The 23836-nt window shown below is 44.5% G+C and overlaps 1 protein-coding gene across 3 annotated transcripts in view; it reads left to right on the forward strand.

The window, feature by feature from the left end:
- Positions 1-23516, forward strand: part of LOC132378752 (sorting nexin-1-like) — a 117977-nt gene extending 94461 nt beyond the window's left edge. For all 3 annotated transcript variants that reach the window (XM_059945886.1, XM_059945887.1, XM_059945889.1), the window contains exons 9-16: positions 5123-5198; positions 9549-9662; positions 10607-10700; positions 14549-14754; positions 15773-15916; positions 20411-20491; positions 20598-20669; positions 22020-23516. In XM_059945886.1, coding sequence (XP_059801869.1) covers positions 5123-5198; positions 9549-9662; positions 10607-10700; positions 14549-14754; positions 15773-15916; positions 20411-20491; positions 20598-20669; positions 22020-22070 — 838 coding nt within the window. In that variant the 3' untranslated portion in view covers positions 22071-23516. The remainder of the gene's footprint in view (positions 1-5122; positions 5199-9548; positions 9663-10606; positions 10701-14548; positions 14755-15772; positions 15917-20410; positions 20492-20597; positions 20670-22019) is intronic.
- The last annotated feature ends 320 nt before the right edge of the window (positions 23517-23836 follow it).

Here is a 23836-nt window from a genome sequence, read left to right on the forward strand (position 1 = left end):
GATCAGTTTTGCAAAGCAGAGTGAGCAATCTCTAAACTTTTCTGGTTGCCTAGTTAAAACAGCAGTGTTTGTTTATTTGTTTAATTTAGAGATTCATCGTGGAACAGGCTGTTCTGGCAGCTCCCAGTAGCCCACCTATTTAATATTAGCCTAATCATAGGATAATTTACAATGACCAGCAGATCTTCGGACTGGGGAAAGAAAGTGGAGCACCTGGAAGAGGGAACAGGTTCTCCCATGCCCTCGTGAGAACGTACAAACTCCTTGCAGACAGTGCTGTAACTAAACTTCAGAACACTCCAAGGTGTACTAACTGCTTCTACTGTGACACCATGGTTCAGTGATTGTTGGTTTCTGGTTTTTAAAATTATCAGCGTCAGAACTTGGGTGGGTGGGTTACATCAAATCCTTGGCTCTAGCCATTGTCTGTCTTTTCACATCTTCTTCCCATTTTTTTTTGAGATGGCGGGAGTACTTGTGGCAATGACCCACCAGATGTGAGTGGTGTAATGCTTTTGCAGGTCCAGCAACCCTTGTTCTAATTTCTGTAAGGAGTTTGTACGTTCTCCCTGTGACTGCATGGATTTCTCTAGATGCTCAGTACCCCCTACATTCCAAAGATTGCATGGGCGTAATTGGGTAGTGAGGGTTCTTTGGGCAGAAAGGGCCTGTTACTGTGTTGTACCTAAATAAAATAACGTCGTTTCAATATATTCAGCAGAGAAGGCTGAAAGTGAAGTTGTGAAAATTGGCTGATTCGCACTCTGAAGAATTGCTTCCTTGCTGGAATTTAGTTTCATTCTGAAATTTATCAAATCCACCCTTGTGCTCTTTATACTTCCATTGTCAAATTTCACTTCTCAATTTCCGTATTTACAATTGCCAAAGAGAAATGTAGTTCCTGGTGTCAGTAACTGCAGGTGGTTTTTCTTCCCCCACCCCACCAACACCAATCTTGCCTTTCCCTGTACTTCCACCTGTCCTATTCCTGAAGCTCCCAGCTTTCTCTGAAAACTAGCACCTCACTTCTGTCGTCATGGGAGGAATGGAGTGGTCATGAATGTAGAGCTTGCTCCCTGCAGTGAAGAATATTATGGCTCAGCGCTCTATTCTTACCCAGACTAAACAAACTTTGCACCACTGATAGTGAGCTACCCAGCTGTTCCTGGCATCTCGGTCCCTGAAGGATTTGACATTGAAAATAACCCCTTTATCTATGCTGTGCAAGGCTGGCTGTGGTTCTGAAACCAAGGGCATATTCTCTTTCATGAATGGTACTACTGTCCTGTATTCATTCTGTTGTTTCTCTTAAATGTTCCTTTGTAAATTAATCAGAATTTGGTTTAATATCACTGGCATATGTTGTGAAGTTTGTATGTGTGTATATATTTTTAAATAAGTAGTTCAAAAAGAGCAGAAAAAAATAGATAGGGTTCAGGGTCCACTCAGAAATCTGATGGCAGAGGGTCATATGTTCCTAAAATGTTGTGTTGCCATCTTCAGGCTCTTAAGTCTCCTTGATAATAGCAGTAAAAACATTCTGGGTGATGGGGGTCCTTAATGGATGCTGCAGTTTTGAGGCAGTGCCTTTTGAAGGTTTCCTGAATGCTGGGGAGGCCAGCACCCATGATGGAGCTGGCTGAGTTTACAGCTCAGTCCCTTTTAGTTCTGTTCTTCTCTCTCTGTGGCCCCTTAGTGGCTGGGGCAGTGAGAGGAGAAAATGATATTGTTTAACAAGTCAGAATGTGTGACTTTCCTGCAGTTTAACAATGTGGAGGTTCAGGGCTGCTGTCTGCTGTGAAACTAAAGACCTGTGAGTGCTACAGACCTGCGTTGATCAACCGGCTGCAGTGTTCACTGAGATTTTTAACCTCTCAATTTGTAAGTTTGAGATACCCACCTGCCTCAAGCCAGCTTCACTTATACTGGTGCCAAATAAGATCATGGTAACTTGCCTCAATGACTATCATGCTGTAGCACTTGTATCCATTGTGATGAAGTGCTTTGAGAGATTGGTGATGAAACATATCAACTCCTACTTGAAGTGATTTGGATCTGTTCCAATTTGGCTATAGGAGCAACAGGTCAACGGCAGATGCCTTTTCATTGGTTCTTCACACAATCTTGAGATATCTGGACAGCGAAGATACATACATCAGGATGTTCTTTATCAGCTATAGCTCGGCATTCAATATCATCATCCCCTCAAAACTAATCAATAGGCTTCAAGACCTTGACCTCAATACAGGAAGTCCCTGGGTTACATACGAGTTACGTTCCTGAGTCCGTCTTTAAGTAGGATTTGTATGTAAGTCAGAACAAGTACATCCGGTATTATTTAGTGTCAGTTAGTCAAACGCTTGTCTTAGTATATAGTATATATTTTACCTTTCTATGCATATAAAACACTTATGTATTCCAATAATTAAACCACTGCGTTGCTTAGTAATAATTGTAGCTTTCATTGGGGCAGGGCCTTTCACATGCTCCATTATTCTCACTTTATCCGTTATCCTTTAAAATTGTTCCGATTGTTGACCAGCTGTAGCCTAACGCCTTTCCAATGACCGATGGCGTTTCACCTCTTTCCAAATGCTTTATTATTTCCATTTTATTTTCAATCACGATTGCTTCCTGTCAATGGAACAGAAACACTGCGGGCGGTGGGTCCTGACCTGTGCTGGCTTCCAAGGTCCGCTGGGTCCTAAGGACCACCGCACAGAAATCCCTGGGTCCTAAACTCCACTGCACTGAGACAGGTTAACTGGGACAAGTGGGGGCTGTGCTGGGTTTGGGTATTTGATCCTCCACAATATTCCGTGTGGGAATTTAAACTGGAGGGTTTTTTTACGAGGTCGAGTTGCGTGCTTGACATCAACCTGGCACGGATGGTACGGGAGTCACTGGATCAACATCAACCCGCACAGGAGTGGTCTGACACTAAATTGAACTTGGAAACCTCTGTTCTCGAGCCCGGCACTGATCTCATGCGCCACCAGCCGACCGGAACAAGGGGGGTGGGGTCAGGGTGAATCCTGCTAAGAAAAATTTAAGCAAAATACGAAGTTAAACGCTCAACACAGTGTCAACAGCAACGACTTAAAATGGCAGACAGCATTGCGATCTGACTTAAAATGGCGGACGGCGTTCTCCTTCCTCGGTTCGTAAGTACAAGTTGTCCGAAAGTCGGACGTTCGTAACTTGGGGATGACCTGTACTTCCTTGTGCAATTGATCCTCAATTTTCTCACTTGCAGACCCAGTCAGTTCAGATTGAACACAATCTATTCAGATGGCACAGCTCTACTGCCATATTTAACTTTGCTAACGACAGCACTGTCATCAGCCAAGTCAAAGGTGGTGATGAATTGGCATATAGGAGGGAGATTGAAAATCTGGCTGAGTGGTGCACAACAACCTCTTACTCAATGTCAGCAAGAGCTGATTATTGGTTTCAGGAAGAGGAAATCGGAGGCCCACGAGCCAGTCCTCATCAGGGGATCAAAGATGGAGAGGTCAGCAATTTTAAGTTCCTCGGTGTTGTCCTGGGACAAGCAAGTAAGTGAAATTATTAAGAAACCACGGCAGTGCCTCTACTTCTTTAGAAGTTTACAAAGATTCAGCATGACATCTACAGCTTTGACAAACTTTCACAGATGTGTGGTGGAGAGCATATTGACTGATTGCATCACAGCCACTCTCCTTGAACACAAGATCCTACAAAATGTAGTGGATATGGCCAGGTCATCACGGGTAAAGCCCTCCACACCATTGAGCATATCTATATACAGTGTTGTCACATTAAAGAGCAGCATCATCCCACACCAATCAGGTCACGCTCTCTTCTCCCTGCTGCCATCAGGAGGAAGGTATCGTATCCTCAGGACTTGCACTTGTAATTCGCAATTGTAGATTCAGGAACAGTTCTAACCTCTCAAACATCGGGCTCTTAAACCAATGGAGATGACGTCACTTGCTCCACCACTGAACTGTTCTTGTAACCTCTGAACTTGCTGTCAAGAAGTCAACTCACAATTTCATGTTCTCTATTTATTGCTTATTTATTATTTATTTTGGTTTTTGCACAGTTTGTTTTTTGCACACTGGCTGATGCGGTCTTTGTTAGTGTGGTCTTTCATTCATTCCATTATGGTTATTATTTTATTGTGGATTTGAGTGTGCCCACAAGACGAGGAATCTCAGGATTGCATATGGTGACATATAAATACTTTGATGATAAATTTACTTTGAATAATTAAAGCTATACTCTTTCAGCTGATGAGGTCTGTGCCCTCCTGCAGTTTCAGCCTTTCTACACCAGGTGGCACCTGAGCCACAAGTTACTGAGAGAGAAATTGCTCTTATTCACCACTGTAGGTGTGCTGATGTAAACTCAATATTGTGTGGGTTTGGCCAGTACCTGAAACGGATGTTTTACACACAACACATTTTGTGTATTTGCTTTAAAATACATGTGATAAAATAAGCTAATCTTTAATTGTCATGGTTGCTGATAATCAGTGGTATTAGTTTAAGTTCAGTTTATTGCCATTTCAACCATGTATAGTACACATATATCACCAAATGAAACACATTCCTCCAGACCAAGGAGCACAACACTGCATGAAACTCACACAACATACAGTTATAACAGTAGCATAGAGGTTAGTGTGATGCTGTTACAGTTTGAGACATTGGAGATCAATTCCAGTGTCTTCTGTAAGAAAGTTTGGTTGTTCTTCCCATGTGCAAGTTGGTTTCCTCCAGATGCTCTGGTTACCTCCAGCATCCAAAAGCATCAGGGTAATTATCCTGTGATTATATTGGGGTTAAATCGGGGATTGCTGGGTGGCGCCAGAAGGGCCTGTTCTGCACTACCTCTAAACAATCAATAATTAGGTACACTGTTACAGAATGTGCCAGCCTCTGACATTTCCTGTTCGGGATTAGACTAGACATTTCTAAAGCATACTGAGAAGGCAGCTAATATCTTTCTTGCTGTTACCAATATTGAACATGCATTTAATTGTAAGCCTTGGTGTAATGAAGTTTGTACAAAAGCAGTATTAAATTATCAAAATAATAAACTCCAGACTTAACATCCAATGTTTTGATCATTCCAGGTATTTACAGCGGATCATTAAACATCCCACACTATTACAGGATCCTGATGTGAGGGAATTCTTGGAAAAAGATGAGGTAACTGCTCAATGCAAGGTGGTTTGGAATGCAGTGGAGGGGAATAGCAGACGATGAGACTGAGCAGACCCCAGGCTATGCTTTCCACAGCTGCTGCTGATCTGAATTATTTTAGATTTCCAGCATCTGCAGTTTTTTTAATTTCTAAATATCAGCACTTCCAGTTTAGCAACAGTCTAACATCAGCGATATATGACAGCAATAACGACAGTCTAACAATAGCGACATATCTCTGACTTACCTTCTTGTGTTATTGTTTCGACCCTCTATTTCTTTGAGTGCTTCCCTAAGATGTAGGAGCAGAATAAGGCCATTCTATCATGGCTAATTTATTAACTCTCCCAACCCCAGTTCTCCTCCCACCTTCCCACAAGATTTGATTCCTCGTAGCACAGTGCAACAACTTGGAGAACTGCTGTCTCTGGTGCTGACTGTGTGGATTTTGGCATGTTCTCCCTGTGACTGCAGATGTTCCAGCTTTCTCCTATGTTCTTCATTCCAAAGACTGACAGGTTAGTAAGTGAATTAACCGCTAATCATCCCAAGTGTGTGGGGGAGAGGGAGTTGATAAGAATAAGTGAAGAATTTTAAACAGGATTTATGAAGGATTGGGTAATGATGGCCCATGTCTGTGCTGTTGTTGGATGCCTCTGTAGCATAGTGCTATTACAGCTCAGGGCATCGGAGTTCTGGAGTTCAGTCTTGGCATCCTCTGTAAGCACGTTTGTAAGTTCTTCCCATGTGTGCATGGGGTTTCCTCCAGGTGCTCCAGTTTCCTCCCATAGTCCAAAGACGTACCAATGAATTGGTCATTGTTAAGTGTCCTATAATTAGCTAGGGGTTAAATTGATGAGTTGTTGGGTGGCGAGGCTCGTTGGGTCATGAGTGCCTGTTCCATGCCATAGTTCCAAATAAAATTAAGCAAAATAAAATTTGGTGGCATTCTAATTGAAGCCAGTTACTGAAGATTTAACCAGAGATTCTCCCTCACGTCCAGATGGCTGGAGTCCATTAGGAGGGTTGGTTGACCGTGTTGCTCTGTTAATATTCAGTATTTGTCTGCTCTGCTCCTTCAGAGGTTCTTCGCCAAAGCAAAGGGTGGGGGTTGATCTGCCCTGGTTTTCAGTGCCTCGTGGTGTAGAATCAGTCTCTGATCTGGCTCTACTCTACGGTCCATGTATCCAGACCGGTTTATTCTGATACTGAGCTCCTGGGAACTTCTGTTGTAACACATACAGCAGGTCAGGCAGCAGCTATGGAGGGTAATAAACAGTCAATGTTTTGAACTGAGGTCCTTCATTGGGTATTGCACCCTTCATTGTGTCTGAGTTTCTGGGAAGTTCTAATTATTGGCTAAATCTTGGATAATTAGCATCAGAAATTAAAATGGCTCCAAATACAAAGGTAGTGAAGCAGACCCTTCAGTCCACTCAGTCCTTGTTAACCATGAGCAATTTACACTTGAGCTCGAGGCCACTGCATTGGTCAGTGTTGACCATGGATATATGGACCATAGCTATCTACATTTGATATACAGGCCAGGGCAGTACAACAGTAAGAAGAAGATTGGTCAAGACAAATGTACGTCCTTTACAGTCAGAAACAGGTGAATTGATCATAGGGGACAAAGACATGGCAGACCAATTCAATAACTACTTTGGTTCTGTCTTCACTAAGGAGGACATAAATAATCTTCCGGAAATAGTAAGGGACCGAGGGTCTAGTGAGATGGAGGAACTGAGGGAAATACATGTTAGTAGGGAAGTGGTGTTAGGTAAATTGAAGGGATTAAAGGCAGATAAATCCCCAGGGCCAGATGGTCTGCATCCCAGAGTGCTTAAGGAAGTAGCCCAAGAAAGAGTGGATGCATTAGTGATAATTTTTCAAAACTTCTTAGATTCTGTATTAGTTCCTGAGGATTGGAGGGTGGCTAATGTAACCCCAATTTTTTAAAGGGGAGGGAGAGAGAAACCGGGGAATTATAGACCGGTTAGTCTGACATCGGTGGTGGGGAAAATGCTAGGGTCGGTTATCAAAGATGTGATAACAGCGCATTTGGAAAGAGGTGAAATCATCGGACAAAGTCAGCATGGATTTGTGAAAGGAAAATCGTGTCTGACAAATCTTATAGAATTTTTTGAAGATGTAACTAGTAGAGTGGATAGGGGAGAGCCAGTGGATGTGGTATATTTAGATTTTCAAAAGGCTTTTGACAAGATCCCACACAGGAGATTAGTGTGCAAACTTAACGCACATGGTATTGATGTGGATGGAGAATTGGTTGGCAGACAGGAAGCAAAGAGTGGGAGTAAACGGGACCTTTTCAGAATGGCAGGCAGTGACTAGTGGGGTACCACAAGGCTCAGTGCTGGGACCCCAGTTGTTTACAATATATATTAATGATTTAGACGAGGGAATTAAATGCAGCATCTCCAAGTTTGCGGATGACACGAAGCTGGGCGGCAGTGTTAGCTGTGAGGAGGATGCTAAGAGGATGCAGGGCGACTTGGATAGGTTAGGTGAGTGGGCAGATTCATGGCAGATGCAATTTAATGTGGATAAATGTGAGGTTATCCACTTTGGTTGCAAGAACGGGAAAACAAATTATTATCTGAACGGTTTCCGATGTTGGGGAAGTCCAGAACGAGGGTCACAGTTTAATGATAAAGGGGAAGCCTTTTAGGACCAAGATGAGGAAAAACTTCACACAGAGAGTGGTGAATCTGTGGAATTCTCTGCCACAGGAAACAGTTGAGGCCTGTTCATTGGCTATATTTAGGAGGAAGTTAGGTATGGCTAAAGGGATCAAGGGGTATGGAGAGAAAGCAGGTACAGGGTTTTGAGTTGGATGATCAGCCATGATCATACTGAATGGTGGTGCAGGCTCGAAGGGCTGAATGGCCTACTCCTGCACCTATTTTCTATGTTTGTATGACATGGAAAGCAAGCTGTTGCCCTTGTAGCTGGCTCTCCTTCTCCACGTAGCTGACGAATGCAATGGAACGGCAGAGACTGATACAGTTTGGCATCAACGGAGTGGCAGGGGTTGCCAGCCAGCGTTGAACTCAATGCAGGACTGCCTTGGGTATTCCAACTCTGGGTTTACTCTCAAAGCCATCCCCATGAGTGAGCATAGACACAAGGCAGCGGAACTTTGAGATCAGAGGTTTTTGTTCTCGTGGATGAGCTGCCAACCACGGCTGATGAGTCCCATCTGCCCGAAGCAACTGGTTTTAAATTTCCAGTAACCCATCTTTGCCCCTGTGTCAGTAGAAATGGCTTAGTAGCTAAGCCACACGTGAAGGTCAGGATCTGGACGTGGTTGTTAGAAGCTATTTGAGGCGCACGCCATTGGGAGCATTAAATAGGTAGTAGGAGCTTGTTCCCACCACCACCCTACCCCCACCCAACTGTAACAACCTTAAGGAACTCCCATTTATACTAATCCTACATTCATTCCATTTATTCTTTGCAAATTTTTCCCACATCCTTATCAACTCCCCACTCAATTGCTTGTACCATATGGAAACTATACCTGACTCTTCTGTTCTGACTTCTCTTCTGACTGTTGACTCTTCCAGGGCAGCATTGGTAGTGTGGTTACTGAGCTGCTTGAATCTAGCCACTATGCTTGTTGGTTTGATTAGAAACCTCTCAAAAATGCGTAATATTGGGTGTATTTAAAGCAGAGGTTGATGCATTCTTCATTTGTAAGGGTGTCAAAGATTATGGGAAGAAGGCACAGCAGCACAGTGGTTATCACATCTCAATTATCATCACTGTCTGTAAGGAGTTTGTATGCCCTTTGTGATCACGTGAGTTTTCACTAGGTGCTCCAGTTTCCTCCCACATTTCAAAGGCATGGGTCAGTAGGTTAATTGGTCACACGAGTGTGATTGATCACAGATCATTGGTCTGGAAGGGTCTGTTACTCTACTGCATCACAAAATTAAATTAAGACAGAAGAATGGGGTTGAGAGGGATAATAAATTAGCCATAATGGAATGGCGGAGCAGGCTCGATGAGCTGAATGACCTGCTTCTGCTCTCATGTCTTGTGGTCTAATTTCTTTGGCCAGAAGGTGGTGAATCTATGGAATTGATTGCCACAGCCAGCTGTGGAGGCAAAGGTATATTTAAAGTGGAGGTTGATAGTAACTGCATCAAAGTTTGCAGAGAGAAGGCAGAAAAATAGCATTGACAGCGAAAATAAGTCGGTCTTGAAGGAATGGTGGAATAGACTTGACAGCCTTTGTGTCTTGTGGCTTTATTTGTTGAAGATGTTGAAATTTTGAAGGGAATGCTCTTTGTGTAGAGTTGTCTAATGCTAATATTTGAAATTGCTTTTCAGTTACCGCGTGCAGTAAACACTCAGGCTCTGAGTGGTGCTGGTCTCCTTCGGATGGTCAACAAAGCTGCTGATGCTGTCAGTAAGATGACTATAAAGATGAACGAGTCTGACATCGTAAGTGTTTTGTGCCTCCTAGTTGTATAAGAATTTCCATCACTTGTATGGGTTCCCAACCTTATTTATAGTCAGGTTGGGAACCCCTGACTAACTGGAAGGTCCTAACACTACTGGATGCTGCTGTGAATGGTTCTGCTTTATGGCTGTACATGTCAATCAACTAGTCCTGTCCCGTCTATGGCCAGTTCCAGGTAATTAACCTGTTACCTTTCATTTACCAATATATTTGCCCTCTTGTGGGGTATTGGGGATGGCGGGGGGGAGCTGGTGGGTACAGGAACATTGGCTGCATTGGCTGCTGAGTATGTGGCCCACCGGGGACAGTGCTCTATTGTCAGCAGCCTGGACCCTAGAAAGAAAATGTGACTGCAACTAGATGTATTGGTTTGCTCCTTGTTCCTGGTTCTCTGTGTATTCAGTTTTTAAAGCTGCACACATTAAGCAAGAGGTTATGCGGAGGATGGAAATGCAGAGCATCTCACACACGATGATGGGGAATTTAGCAGGCTAGCATCTATGGAGAGCAATAAAGTTTCATTATTTTGGGCTGAGGCCTTTAATCCTGATGGGTCTCAGCCTGAAAAGTCGATTGTTTATTCCCATCCATAGATCCTGCCTGACTTACTGAGTTCCTTAAAAACTACACGTTCCCTTTTTGCCAAGGTGTGTTCTGAGTTGGGGTTTGTAACTTCCCCCAGCTATTCAATGTCAGAGGCATGGTGGAAATATGTATTGGTTACCAACTTTAGTAATGTGCTGCCACTACTACCCCCTTGGGCACTGCAGTGCTCTGTGGGTGCATAAGTTTCTTCCTCACATTCACTGTATACTCTCGTCCTGTGCCTGGACGTCTGACATAGGCCATGAAACTTCAGTGGGCAGTTTCTTTATTGTTTTGTCGGTTTTGCCTCTGCTATACAAAATGTTTGTTCTCTTTCTAGTGGTTTGAAGAGAAGTTTCAGGAGATTGAGAATGAAGACCAGCAGTTACGCAAACTCCATGCCATCGTTGAAACCCTTGTCAATCACAGGAAAGGTGAGGCATGTAGTTCAAAGAAGTGGCAATAATATCAAAGTTGTTAACTGTGGCAATAAAGTCCCACAAATCCAGTTAAACTGTTCTTTGACCTGCTTTGCAAAATCAACCCACCTGTACGGAGAGGTGTGGAGCACATAGGCTGGTTACATAGAGTATCTGAAGTGCAGGAGAAACTCAGAAGGTCTGGCAGCATTTATGAAGGGTGATGAGCAGTCTACATTCTAATGGCATCCGTCTGTCTCGAAGGACAATGGAAGTGACCTCTCCAGGGCACAAGTCCAGGAGATCTCGGGATGCCTAGTTGTCAAGATCCCTCTCTTGGCATCACTGATGTATTCTAAAGGAAAGCGAAACAGTATGTTTGGCACAGCGTGGTTGCCAGAGCTGCCAGAAGGATGTTCAGTGATTCCTGCCCCTTAGGGGCTCCACTCCGGATTTGCTGTGTAGGTTTCACTCCCACAGCTTTTGTCTCTTCTGAGGCTGCCCACAAGGCAGTGAGGCTACTTACCTATAGTTCCACACTGCACACAAAATACTGGAGGAACTGCAGCACCTATGGAGGGGAATATACTTGCCATTTTGGACCCTTGATCTGTGGTTTTGTAAGAACCTAACTGGTTTTAGTAAAAGGCAAAGCCTCCTCACATCTGCTTTGCTGTTCTTGCTAACTGCAGGACTGTTCATGTGTCTGTCTGGCGTGGTTACTGCTATGCATTTTGAGATTTGGTACTGTAGCAATTTGATTCTCCCAGTTTAGCCCAGGCTGAATGTGTTGATGCCAACAAGTTGTGAAGGTGGTGTTTGCTCTGTGTTGACATTGTGTCTGAACACTGAAACGTGAAGGGGACTGGGAGATTGTTTCTGACCTACATGGCTTTCCTTGATTTCTCGCTCAATGGTGGTGTTCACCTTGCTGTGTCCTCTGAAGAAGATTGATCAGCTGCATTCCAGAAATTGGATAGATTGACTGAGAATAACTTTATCCTTTGGAGAGGTGAGCCCAGCAGTCAACAGACGTGTTTGTCCAGGTTTAATTATTAACATAATATTGACACATGGCTTATGATTGTAATTGGTATTTATTCTAGAACCATTCGTCTCCAGTTAAATAACTTGGGCATGTTGGGTTGTTGCAGGATGGTTTGACCTTATTATGTTGTGTATCTAACCTGTGAGGTCACTTCTGATGGGGCAGTATAGAGAGGGCTTTAATCTTTCAAATTCTAGTTTATTTATCACACGTACATTAAACATACATTCAGTGGACTTTTTATTAGGTTCAGGAGTGGAACCCAATATGGTCTTGTGTTGTAGCCCATCCATTTCAAGATTCAATATGTGTGTTCAGAGATGCCCTTCTGCACACTACTGGTGTAAGGTGTGGTTATTTGAATTACTGTCACCTTCCTGTCAGCTTGAACCAGTCTGGCCCTTCTCCTCAGATCTTTCTCATTAGCAAGAGAACCCACAGAACTGAAGCACACTGGATGTGTTTTTTTTTGTTTTTCTGCACCATTTTCTATAAACTCCAGAGACTGCATGAAAATCCCAGGAGATCAGCAGTTTCTGAGATACTCAAACCACCTCCTCTGGCATCAAGAATCATTCCACAAAGTCATTTAAATCACATTTCTTCCCCATTCTGATGTTCGGTCTGAATTACAAAGGTTCATTTATCAAAGTAGACACCTCTGAAATTCTTCTCCAGATAGCCGTGAAAGTGAGAAAGAAAAGAACAGCAGCACAATCATCAACCCCCAAATCCCTGCTCGTACAAAAAACGGAACAGGCACATCGACCTCCAAATCCCCTTCCCCAGCACACAAAAAGAATGGAAAAGGTTGGGTAAAACCTCAGAATTCAAAAAAACATGAGACTGAAAAGAAAGTCCACAGTCAAAGTCTACATGCAAAAAGCAGAATACTTGGGCAACATTCTCCCTTTCTGTAGCAGAACATTCTCACTAGCGATTTAAAAAAAAGGCGGTCTCCCCTCTCCAGCAGTAGAGTGATTTTCCCCCCCACCCCCTGCGATTTTTTTAAAAACGCAGGCAGGTGGCATTTCAAAATCCATTGTCACTTTAATCAGTGAACAATGGAAGCTTTAACTAGTGAAATGGAGTCGAACATTGGCTTCCAGCCTTCTCACCATGAAGTTGCAGCACACTGCCTCTATCTCTCGGAATCCCCTGGGAGACTGCAGAACCTCTTGACCATGTCTGCATGTTTTTGTGCATTTAAGTTGCTGCCACATCATTAGGTATTTGCATTAACAAGCAGGTGTACCTAATAAAGTGGCCACCTAATGTATAGTGAAATGCATTGTTTGTAACAGCCAACACAGCCAAGGGTGTTGGGAGCAGCTCACAATTTTGTCACACATTCCGGCACCAGTCTTTCTCTCTGTTCCTCCTACTGCTCCTTTCGCATAGAATGAAACAATTCAATCTGTGTCCCATTTTCAATATTCAGCTGGAGTTTAGAAGAATGAGGGGGATTCTCGGTGAAACCTATTGAATATTAGAAGGCTGAGATAGAGTGGACGTGGAGAGGATGTTTCCAATACTGGGGGAGTCTAGGACTAGAGTGCACAGTGTCAAAATGGAGGCATTTAGAACAGAGATGAGGAGGAATTTCTTTTGCCAGAGGGTGGTGATTCTGTGGAATTCATTGCCGTGAACAGCTATGGAGGCCAAGTCATTGGGTATATATAAAGTGGAGGTTGATAGGTTCTTGATTAATCAGGGCATCAAAGGTTATAGGGCGAAGTCAGGAGAACAGGATTGAGGGGGATAATAAATCGGCCATGGTGGAATTCCATGGTGCTGAATTCCAAGATGGCGGTGCGACGCAGCTTGCAGCGGCCACTCTGGAGCTGATTATCTGTTATTTGTGAAATGGGGTGCCATACGCAATCATAATCGGATGAAAAACGGACATGGGAGCACGGAGGAACATCTGGAAATCTCCAAGAAGACCTTCTTCATTGCTGCTGTGAGGTCCGGGTCTCTGCTGGGAAGAACAGGCCCCCAGTCCTCGGGGTCGTGTTGCCGATGGCCGTTGGCGGGGCCGTCTTAATACGCTCAGCAGAGGATGGTGCTTGGAGAAGCTGTGCCAGAGGGGATAGTCGGAGGCTCAGAGGTTCGACTGACTCGGAATCCGCTGCGGTCGGGGCACTTTTATTGTGTGCTGCGTCTGCGAAGCTGAGTCAGGTGGCGCCGTGGAAGTCCATAGCGGGGGTATTCCCTTCTGCCACCGGCGTGGGATGACGAGTCTAATGGGACCCTGAGGACTTGTGGAAACTGTGGTGATTTCTTTTGAACTTACAGTCTTTTAACATCTTTGGACTATTTTTACTGTGCCCGTGGTCTTTTTTTTTATCAATTATGCTATTGTTTGCACCATTGTAACTATATGGTTTTGTGCAGGTCTTGGAGCTTTAGTTTTTGGTCTTGTTTTGTCTGGTGGGATTGGAGCTCCTTTCTGGGGAACGCGCTAAGATGGTAGCGCGGTATTAATACGCAGCAGCCTCTCCAGACTCTGGATTGGCGATTGCCAAACGTTATGTGGATTTTCTGGTGTAGTCTGTTTTGTCATGTGCTTTTGTGATATCATTCTGGAGAAACGTCGTCTCATTTTTTAACTGCATTGCATTTGTGGTTTCTAAATGACAATAAACCGAATCTGAATAGTGGAACAGACTTAATGAGCTGAATAGCCTAATTTTCCAGTTTCTTTGAACTGAACCAAGAATGGCAGGAAGTCCTATGTTTGAGCAGAGTGGTGGGTGTAATGGTTTATCCCATATCAGGAGCGGAGTTAGTAACATTGCGATTCTGTCCACAGAGCTGGCGGTGAACACAGGCACCTTCGCAAAGAGCGCTGCCATGTTGGGGAGCTCGGAGGACCACACAGCATTATCACGGGCTCTGTCGCAGCTGGCAGAAGTTCAGGAGAAGATTGAGCAACTTCAACAGGAGCAAGCCAATAATGACTTCTTCCTGCTGGCTGAGCTGTTCAGTGACTACATCCGGCTGATCTCCGCAGTAAAGGTCCTCACCCCTATCCTTTCTGTTGCAGGGTTCTTCCTCGCCATTTTCATGCTTGGATGCTTTAGCTGTTGATTATCTGTATATCTACTGTTCCATTTTGCCATTGCCCTTGTACTCCCCCTCCTCAAGCCCACTACCCCTACTGGGGCATAGGCAGTAGATTGCCTGGGCCAGTCTCCAGGTGTAGCCCTCCTTGGTGTATTCTTTCTGTCCCAGGGATGAGGCTTCTGTTACAGTTTCTGTAGCACTGGGTTTTTATGGGATGTCATTGCTGGCCCCATGCCCAACCCTCTTCCTTTTGCAACCGGTCTTGAGAACATCCATGGTGGAGTTGGTGTCCTTGTACTGGGGGAAGTGTAACTTTACAGCCATCTCTTGAATAGAGTATAATGTTCTCCTGAGGGGTTGTCTGTTGGGTCTTTGGGTGGCTGTAAACACCGGTCTGGGATTCACATATCCTGCTGTAGTGTGGACATGAGTACGTGGTGGCTGGGGTTAGTGGTTGGGTCTTTTGGTTGTTCAGTCTCTCCTTTCAAAGCTGCTGTTTGTTCTCTGCAGCACAGTGGAGATCACTCTCGTGGTGCAGTTCCCTCTTAACAGATTTCATCCAGCTGTAATAACCTCTATGGGGCGGGGGGGGGGGGGTCCCAATCTTCCTTATGCCATTGACTGGGGGATCTGTAGATCCCAGGTTGGAAATCCCTGCTCTACAGTCTGTGTGCAGATGCTTGAGAGAGCAAGTGCTGGTGGGTAGGGTTTTTGTCATTTCATGCCTCCTTCCTGTGAAGGGTCCTCTATCTTCACAGCGGGCCTTGGCAAATGGGGCAGGAATTGCAGCTGGGCCCAATGCTGTTTTTGCCATCAGTGGTTCTGGGTCATTCTCCTCCCCCGAGTCTTGTACCCACCGGTGACAGAGTCTGAACCTTGTGGTTCCACTAACTTATCACGTGCACTAAACTGTTGGGGTAGCAGGTTGCTTTTATCTGAATGTTAAGGAGGTGTGGCTGTCCCGGTGTAGGGAGTGTTTGACCAGCGGATGAAGACATGGCAACGCTGGCAGGATGCACAGACTACGCTGCAGAAAAAACGAGAGAATGAAGCACGACTCATCTGGGCCAACAAACCTGAGAAACTGCAGCAAGCCAAGGATGAGATAACAGAGGTACGTGTATTACATAAAACAGTACAGGCCTTTTGGCCCATGATGTGCTGACCCTTTAGCCTACCCCTTCCCTCCCACAGAGCCCTCCACTTTTATCATCCACGTGCCTATCTAAGAGTCTGGTAAATATCCCCAATGTATCTGCCTCTACCACCATCCCTGGCAGGGTGTTCCATGCACCTACCAGTCTGTAATGAAAGAACTACCTCTGACATCCTCCCTATACTGCCTAATCACCTTAATTATGCCCCCTTGTATTCTGCCTTCTGTTCTCTTACTGTCCAATCTATGTATGCCACCCTATGGCCTTTAGGCCCTTCATCCCACAATGGTGTGATGAAGTTTTAACCAACTCTAGCATCAATCTAAGCCTTCCATCCTACATAGCCCTCCATTTTTTGTTTTGTATCCATGTGTCTGTCTATGCATCTTAAATGTCTCTACCATCACCTCTGACAGGATACATCACTCCGGTTTTTTGAAAAATAAGCTTGCCTCTGACATCTTCCCCTCCCCTCCCCCCCATCTTCTCTTCCCCATCACAAAGTTATTCTCCCTTGTGTTTGCCATTTCTACCCTTTGGGGGGGGTCTCCGGCAGTCTACTTAAACTGTCCTCCTTGTACACCTCTATTAAGTCATCTCTCATCCTTCTTCACTCCAAAGAAAAAAGCCCTAGCTCACCCAGCCTATCATGAGACATGCACTCTAATCCAGGCAATATCCTGTTAAATCTCCTCTGTATTCTCACTAAAGCTTCCACATCCTCCTAAAAATGAAGTGACTAGAACTGAACACAATATTCTAAGTGTGGTCCTACCACGGTTTTATAGAGCTGCAACTTTAGTACTGGTCAGGACCTTCTCGAACTGCTCCTTTAGGCTGTTACATTAATCGGAGCAGGTATGCATCCTTGCTGCTCATTGAGGCTCGTTGATTGTCTTGGACCATAAGGAATGGATTGGCTTTGTGTACATGGCTATGACACCTATGTCAGGGATAAACATGGAACTGTTAGAGCCCTGACAGTTTTTTTTAACTTTTTTATTGAATTAACTTTATTTCTTATGTCCTTCACATGCATGAGGAGTGAAAATCTTTACTTTATGTCTCCGTCTAAATGTACAATGTGCAATAATAGTAATTTTAATAATTTATAATAAATAGAACAGTCAATCTAATATAGAGTACACTCAGATCAGCGTGAGTTAATCAGTCTGATGGCCTGGTGGAAGAAGCTGTCTCGGAGCCTGTTGGTCCTGGCTTTTATGCTGCAATACAGTTTCCTGGATAGTAGCAGCTGGAATAGATTGTATTTGGGGTTACTCAGGTCACCAATGATCCTACTGGCCTTTTTTTCACACCTGTCCTTGTAAATGTCCTGAATCATGGGAAGTTAACAACTACAGATGTGCTGGGCTGTCCATACCACTCTCTGCAGAGTCCTGCGATTAAGGGAGTACAGATCCCATACCAGGCAGTGATGCAGCCAGTCAGGATGCTCTCAGTTGTGCCCCTGTAGAAAATTCTTAGGATTTGGGAGCCCATACCAAGCTTCCTCAACCATCTGAGGTGAAAGAGGTGCTGTTGTGTCTTTTTCACCACACAGCTGGTGTGTACAGACCATGTGAGGTCCTCGGTGATGTGGGGTTGAGAGGGTAAAAGTTGTTTACCCTCTCACCCCAGATCCATAGATGTCAGTAAGGATTAGCCTGTCTCCATTCCTCCTGTAATCCACAACCATTGAGGGAGGGGTTGCTTTCTTGACACCTCTGTGTCAGAGAGGTGACTTCTCAAACATTAGTGTTTTGAGATCAGGTAATGTAGTGTCTTCGGTAAATTTAATTAGCAGATTAGAGCTGTGGGTGGCGACGCAGTCATGGATATACAGGGAGTAAAGGAGGGGGCTTAGTACACAGCCCTGAGGGGCTCCTGTATTGAGTCTTGGGTCCCTATGAAGAGGACTGCTGAGAGGATTATCTTGGAGATCCTTAACAGGAACGCTGTGTGTGCAGGGTCCTTAGCATTGTCAATGAACCCTCCCATCTGTCCAATAATTTCTTTGACACCCTACCATCAAGCAGGAGGTACTGTAGCATTAAGACAAGGACTGTTAGGATGGGAAGCAACTTCTTCCCTCAGGTCATAAGGGTTCCCTGCCACCACATACGAATCTCTTCATGCAGTGTATATATTCTGTTTACTTTTTAGTTTGTATTGTATATGCACTTTATTTGTGGTAATATAACTTTATATGTTGTGTGTAGTGTTGTGCACCTGGTCCAGAGGAACATTGCTTTGTTCAACAGTATACATGTGTACAGACAGCAGAAAGCCCAGCTGCAGACCAGAAGGATTTCATAATGGCCTTGAGCCTTTGGGTTGCTGTAAAGATTGACTGCAGTGCTCCCAAGCTGAAAGGGGAGTCACAAATACAAGAGACTCCGCAGATCTTGAGCAACACGCACAGTGCTAGAGGAACTCAACAAATCAGGTTGCATCCTCGTAGCTGCTGCCTGTCTTGCTGAGTTCCTTCAACATTTTGTGTGAAGAGGGAGCCAGTACACTCCCCTCTCCTGCTCAGGTCCCTGCTGGAAGTGGGATGAAGATTGTTTCCCACACCCCATGGCTGCCTATGCCTACTCGTTGAAGACATCCTGTGGTGGGGATAGGAGGAGTTGAGCAAATACGAGATACGGTGATTACCCATGTTGGATCACTTGCAGTGAGGGGGTATATTAGGGACAATGTTAACATTCATTTCAAGAGGACTAGAATACAAGAGGAATTGATGTAATGCTGAGGCTTTAATGCACTGGTCAGACCGCAATTGGAGTATTGAGAGCAATTTTGGGCCCCTTATCTAAGAAAAGAGGTGCTGACATTGGAGAGAGTCTATTGGAGGTTCATGAGAATGATTCAGGGAATGAAAGAGATGGCTCTAGGCCTGTACTCGCTGGAATTTAGAAGAAAGAAGGGGGATCTTGTTGAAACCTTTCCAATATTGAGAGGCCGAGGTAGAATGGGTGTGAAGAGGACGTTTCCTCTAGTGGCTGAGTCTTGGAACAGAAGTTACAGAGTTAAAATAGAGCAGGGTTTCCCAACCTTTTTGGTGTCACCGACCAAAACCACTAAGCAAGGGATCCCAGACTGGAAACCCCTAAAATAGAGGGAAGTCCCTTAAGAACGGAGATGAGAGATTTCTTTAGCTAGAGAGTGATGAATCTGAGGAATTCATTGCCACAGACTATTTGTATATTTAAAACAGAAGTTGATAGCTTCTTGATTAGTCAGGCATCAAAGATTACAGGGAGAAGGCAGGAGAATGGGGTTGAGAGGGATAATAAATCAGCCGTGATGGAATGGTGGAGCAGACCTGATGGGCTGAATGGCTTAATTCTGCTCTAATAACATATGGTATGGGTAGTGGGTGAGGTCCAGGAGAGGGGAGGTGCTCTGGTATTGTACAGATCAGTGAATCTGAGGCTTATGCTCTCTTGCTCAGTTATATCCTGCATTACATCAGCATTAAGTTCCTCTTTGCTGCGAGCCTCCCAGTATCTAGTCCCTTGTTCTACCCTTGGAACTCATGTAAAACTATTCCGATTCGCACAAGTTCATTCAACTTCTCATGCCTGGCCTTGCTGATCTACCCTGCCTCCCACCAAACTCTTGTATATTTCTGATTGCCTCTCAGTATTGGAGGCTGTGTCTTCAGCAGCAACACTCCGAGCTCTGGAAATCCTTCCCAAAACTCTTCCACTTATTTCTCCATCTGTGTCTGTGACTCTCTTTCTAACCTTCTGTGATAAAGCTTTAGTGCACCTTTTCAAATTTGCTAAAGCTACCTAAGATTCACCCTGTGTCGGGTCTACAGAAGCCATAAAATGTTACTGAAGATGCTGAGTGCTGACTGTTCATGACCTAGTTCTGTTATCTGTGAAGTGGGAATAACAGAGAAGGATGTAATGCTGAGGCTGTATAAGTCAGGTTGCACTTGGAAGTACTATGAGCAGTTCTGGGCCCTTTTATCTAAGAAAGGATGTGCATCCATTTAGGGCAGAGATGAAGAACTTCTTTAGCCAGAAGCTGGTGAATCTGGAATTTATTGCCACAGGTGGCTGTGGAGTCCAAGTCATTGAGAATATGTAAAGCAGAGGTTGATGGGCTCTGAATTAGTCAGGGTGTCCAAGGTTGCAGGGAGAAAGCAGGAGAATGGGGCTGAGAGGGAGAATAAATCAGACAGAATGGAATATCTCAGCAGTTTCAATGAGCCAAATGACCTAATTTGTTCCTATATATGATGTTCCCTCAGCACCTGAAGCTGTACCGTGATCAGACTCCAAATCCAGCTGTGTTCGTGATTGTAGGGCTCGAGGCTATTTCCTACCCTCCTCCAGTATCCAGTTTAGAGATGCTGCCTTATAGGGAGTGATGTTGTGGGACGGAGGCATTGGCTGATAAATTTCGAGAACTAACCATCATTTCTCCCACAGTGGGAACCCAAAGTCCTGCAATGTGAAAGAGATTTTGAGCGGATCTCGGTCACTATTCGAAAAGAAGTTGCTCGGTTTGAGGTGAGTGCTCTGAGGCTGTCCAGGAGATGTGCTGCAATATTCTGATCTTGCTATAGTTGAAACTCCTTTTCTAAAAAAAATTCTCCTGTATTCTGTTCTTGTCCAGATTGAGAGAATCAAAGACTTTAAAAGTCGAATTATTACGTATTTAGAAACTCTTCAGAATTCTCAGCAACAGGTGAGTAATTTGACCCAGGGCAGAAGATTGTCTATTGGTATCTGTTTGTGATAGATTAGATTGATCGCTGAGTAGTGGAGATGCCAGAATTTAGTACGACTGGTGCACTGCTTATTCAAGGTCATCTGCAAAAGATGAGTGGGCAGAAATAAACACAAGATCAGGGGGTTGTACAAAATATTTGGCACAGACTGACCAGTACTCTACTAAGTCCCTGTTGGTTTGGCTAGCTCCTCCTCCTGTCTGGATCTCGGTGGATCCCTCGTGCATCTCGCACATCGCCCAGCTCCCTCGCTATTATACTAACTGATTTGCTTCCTTTGATGACTTGGTATCACTGAGAGCATCTTCACCCTCAGGAACAACAGGTTGCAGATGTACAGGGAGAGTTTCAACACACTGGACAAGCTGGATGGGGAAAGGCTATTTACTCCCCTATACCTTTGCTATCTCAACATTCTCCCAGCAGCTCCTCTGGCAGCTCATTGCAGATAGCCACATGGAAACACATGTACCTCATATCTCCTTAAGGGAATGATGGAGTGGCACAGTAGACCTGGGAAGCTGAATGGCCTAATCCTGCTCCTGTCTTGTGGTCCTAATCTCTTAATACTCCGTTTATCCATGTGATTCTCTCATTCTAGTAACGTCTGGCAGGTTGTGATTGGGGAACAACAGCGTTCAGGAATTAGGATGTCAATCTCTGTGGTCAACTTTGTCATTCTGTGAATATTTAGGATTCTGCATTGTGGGGGTGGCCAGTTCTCATTTTGAACACAGAAAATGGTCTCACTGGATGGAGGGAAGTGGGATAGAGTTCTGAGGTAGATCAACCTCAAACTTTTTGAGTGACAGAAATCTCTGGGTGGGGAAAAGGTCTAATCTAACTGGTTCATGACCATGTTTATGTTTCGCTTGTGAGAAGGACAGCAACGTTTTCTGTGGTGGAAGCTGGAATAGCAGAAACTGGATGGTCTTCATTTCCCCCCCCCCCCATGTAAACAGGGTTGATAGGTGGGAGAGGAGATGGGACTGGGATACCAGAAACTGGGTGTCCCCCCCCCCCCCCCTTGTGGGCTAATACAAGGCGTTGTAATGTTAAGTAATTGGAGAATAGTATTAGGGGCGATCAGAGGTAGGTTTTTTTACACAGTGGTAAGTGTGTGGAATGCCCTGTCAGGTGTGATTGCAGAATCGGGTACATTAGGGACATTGAAGGCATGTGGATGGTAGAGAAAGGAGGGTTATAGGGGAGAGCAGGTTGGATCTATCTTGGAGTCAGCACATCTTGAGCTGAGTGGCCTGTACTGTGCTGTGGTGTTCTGTTCTGACTCTTGTTTCTCTTGACAGCTTATTAAATACTGGGAAGCCTTTCTACCAGAAGCGAAAGCAATCGCATAATGGGAGCTGAGCTGAATGGACACTTGCTGCATTTTATACTTTACCTCCAGCCTATAAATGAAACTGCAATCTCGTCTGTGAAAGGGACAGTCTCTTCAATGTCGCAGCTCTTCCTTGCTCTTCATACAAACCTCGTGCTATCTGTAGTTTACATATTTCCTTTAGTGTTGGGAGCATCAAGTTGGTGCCCATAAAATGTGAGTTTGAGAGGGAGACAGGAAGATGGGTGAATGGGGCAGTGTCAGTATTCACCACACTTGGCTCTCCTGATGACAAACTCCCACATGCTCTCTGCCCTGACACAGCTAGAACTTGGAGTTGCTCTTGAAATGAAATACAGGGCTGTGAGAGAGCCGAGAGATGTTGTAGGGCACATGACTGATTGTCATGTGGTCAGGGCAGGGTCTTCCTCCCAGCTCTCTCACATAACATCGTGCTGTAGCTTTCAAAGTTGGTCTCAGTCCAAGGCCAGCTAAGCTCACAAGTAGGGGGAACTGTTTAACAAATGCTTCTCATTCCTGAAGCTACGCATTGGACTGGTGCACTTCTTGTGCAGCAATGTGAATGTGAGGAGTCCTGTGATGTGGATATAGAGTTGTACAAGAGCTTTCCACTTGGACTGAGCATGTGCTTTGATAGTCCAACCCCTTCATGAGAACACAGCTGGTTTGTGTTGGCAAGGCTTCCAGCATTCCCTTGCAAACAGATCGAGTTTATGAATGCCAAAACACATAGGTTGCCATAACTGCAGTGGGTAGTTTAAAATGGGTCTCACCACCTTCTCGAGAGCCAGTTTAACCTCCTGTTAGCATTCTGCCCGCAGTGAGTGAGATTATTTTGCTTTGCACCTTGTTTGTGGAAACTCTACAACACTTGTGTTTGCCATGGAAAATTTGATGTTGAAGATTGAGCTTGCTTTCTTTGCAAGTTACCAGAGTTGATATTTTTACTGTGAGATGGAGTAATATTACAATAACCTCTGGGGGAGCTCACACTGATCCTGTTGAAGCGTCACACCCAAGCCCTTGTCTTCTCCTGCCTACCCCACTGCCATGTTGTCGTTAAGTTTCTGGGTAATGTCTGTGTGTGTGTGCCTGTCTGGCAGTGCACCCTGCCTTGACTAACAAGACAAGTGACCTTGTGTTCTTGAACTGACAGCAAGGACAGATAAAGAGGCAGCAAGAACTGTTTTCTACACTGTTTACATTTCTGTTCTCATGGTCTTATTCACCCTCACAGGGTACCTAGTCTCGTATTCAGTTTATAGGTACTGGTTACTCAAGTGCACAGACATAATCTTTGCACATTATGCACTAGAATCTTCTTGACTTTTGATTAATGTAATTCCAGAGGATCTGAGATCTTCCCTTATCACCAAGTTCTCAATTCTCAGTTCCTTGTCTGTTTTTGTGACTCTTACTTTCACAATAAATTGATAAAAAAAAATTCTGAATCCTATTGTTTTCTTTGTCACAGCAGGAAGTCGAAATGTTAACTGTTAAGTTCACCTGGTATCCTCAGTGTTCTGCCATGCAGGACAACTCTGCCGGTAGATAATCAGCTGCTGGGTACCAATCCCACAATTAGCAAATGCATCAAAAAATACTGCTCAGTATACCTTTACTGGATAATGTCTTAAAGATAACAATTGGCTTTAGCAAAATCACAAAATGCTGGAGGAACTCAGCAGGTCAGACAGCATCTATGGAAATGAATACACAGTTGACGTTTTGGGGCAAGATTTTTCAGCACTGGAAAGGAAGGGA

The sequence above is a fragment of the Hypanus sabinus genome, chromosome 21, assembly GCF_030144855.1.
Source record: "Hypanus sabinus isolate sHypSab1 chromosome 21, sHypSab1.hap1, whole genome shotgun sequence".
NCBI classification, from domain to species: Eukaryota; Metazoa; Chordata; class Chondrichthyes; order Myliobatiformes; family Dasyatidae; genus Hypanus; species Hypanus sabinus.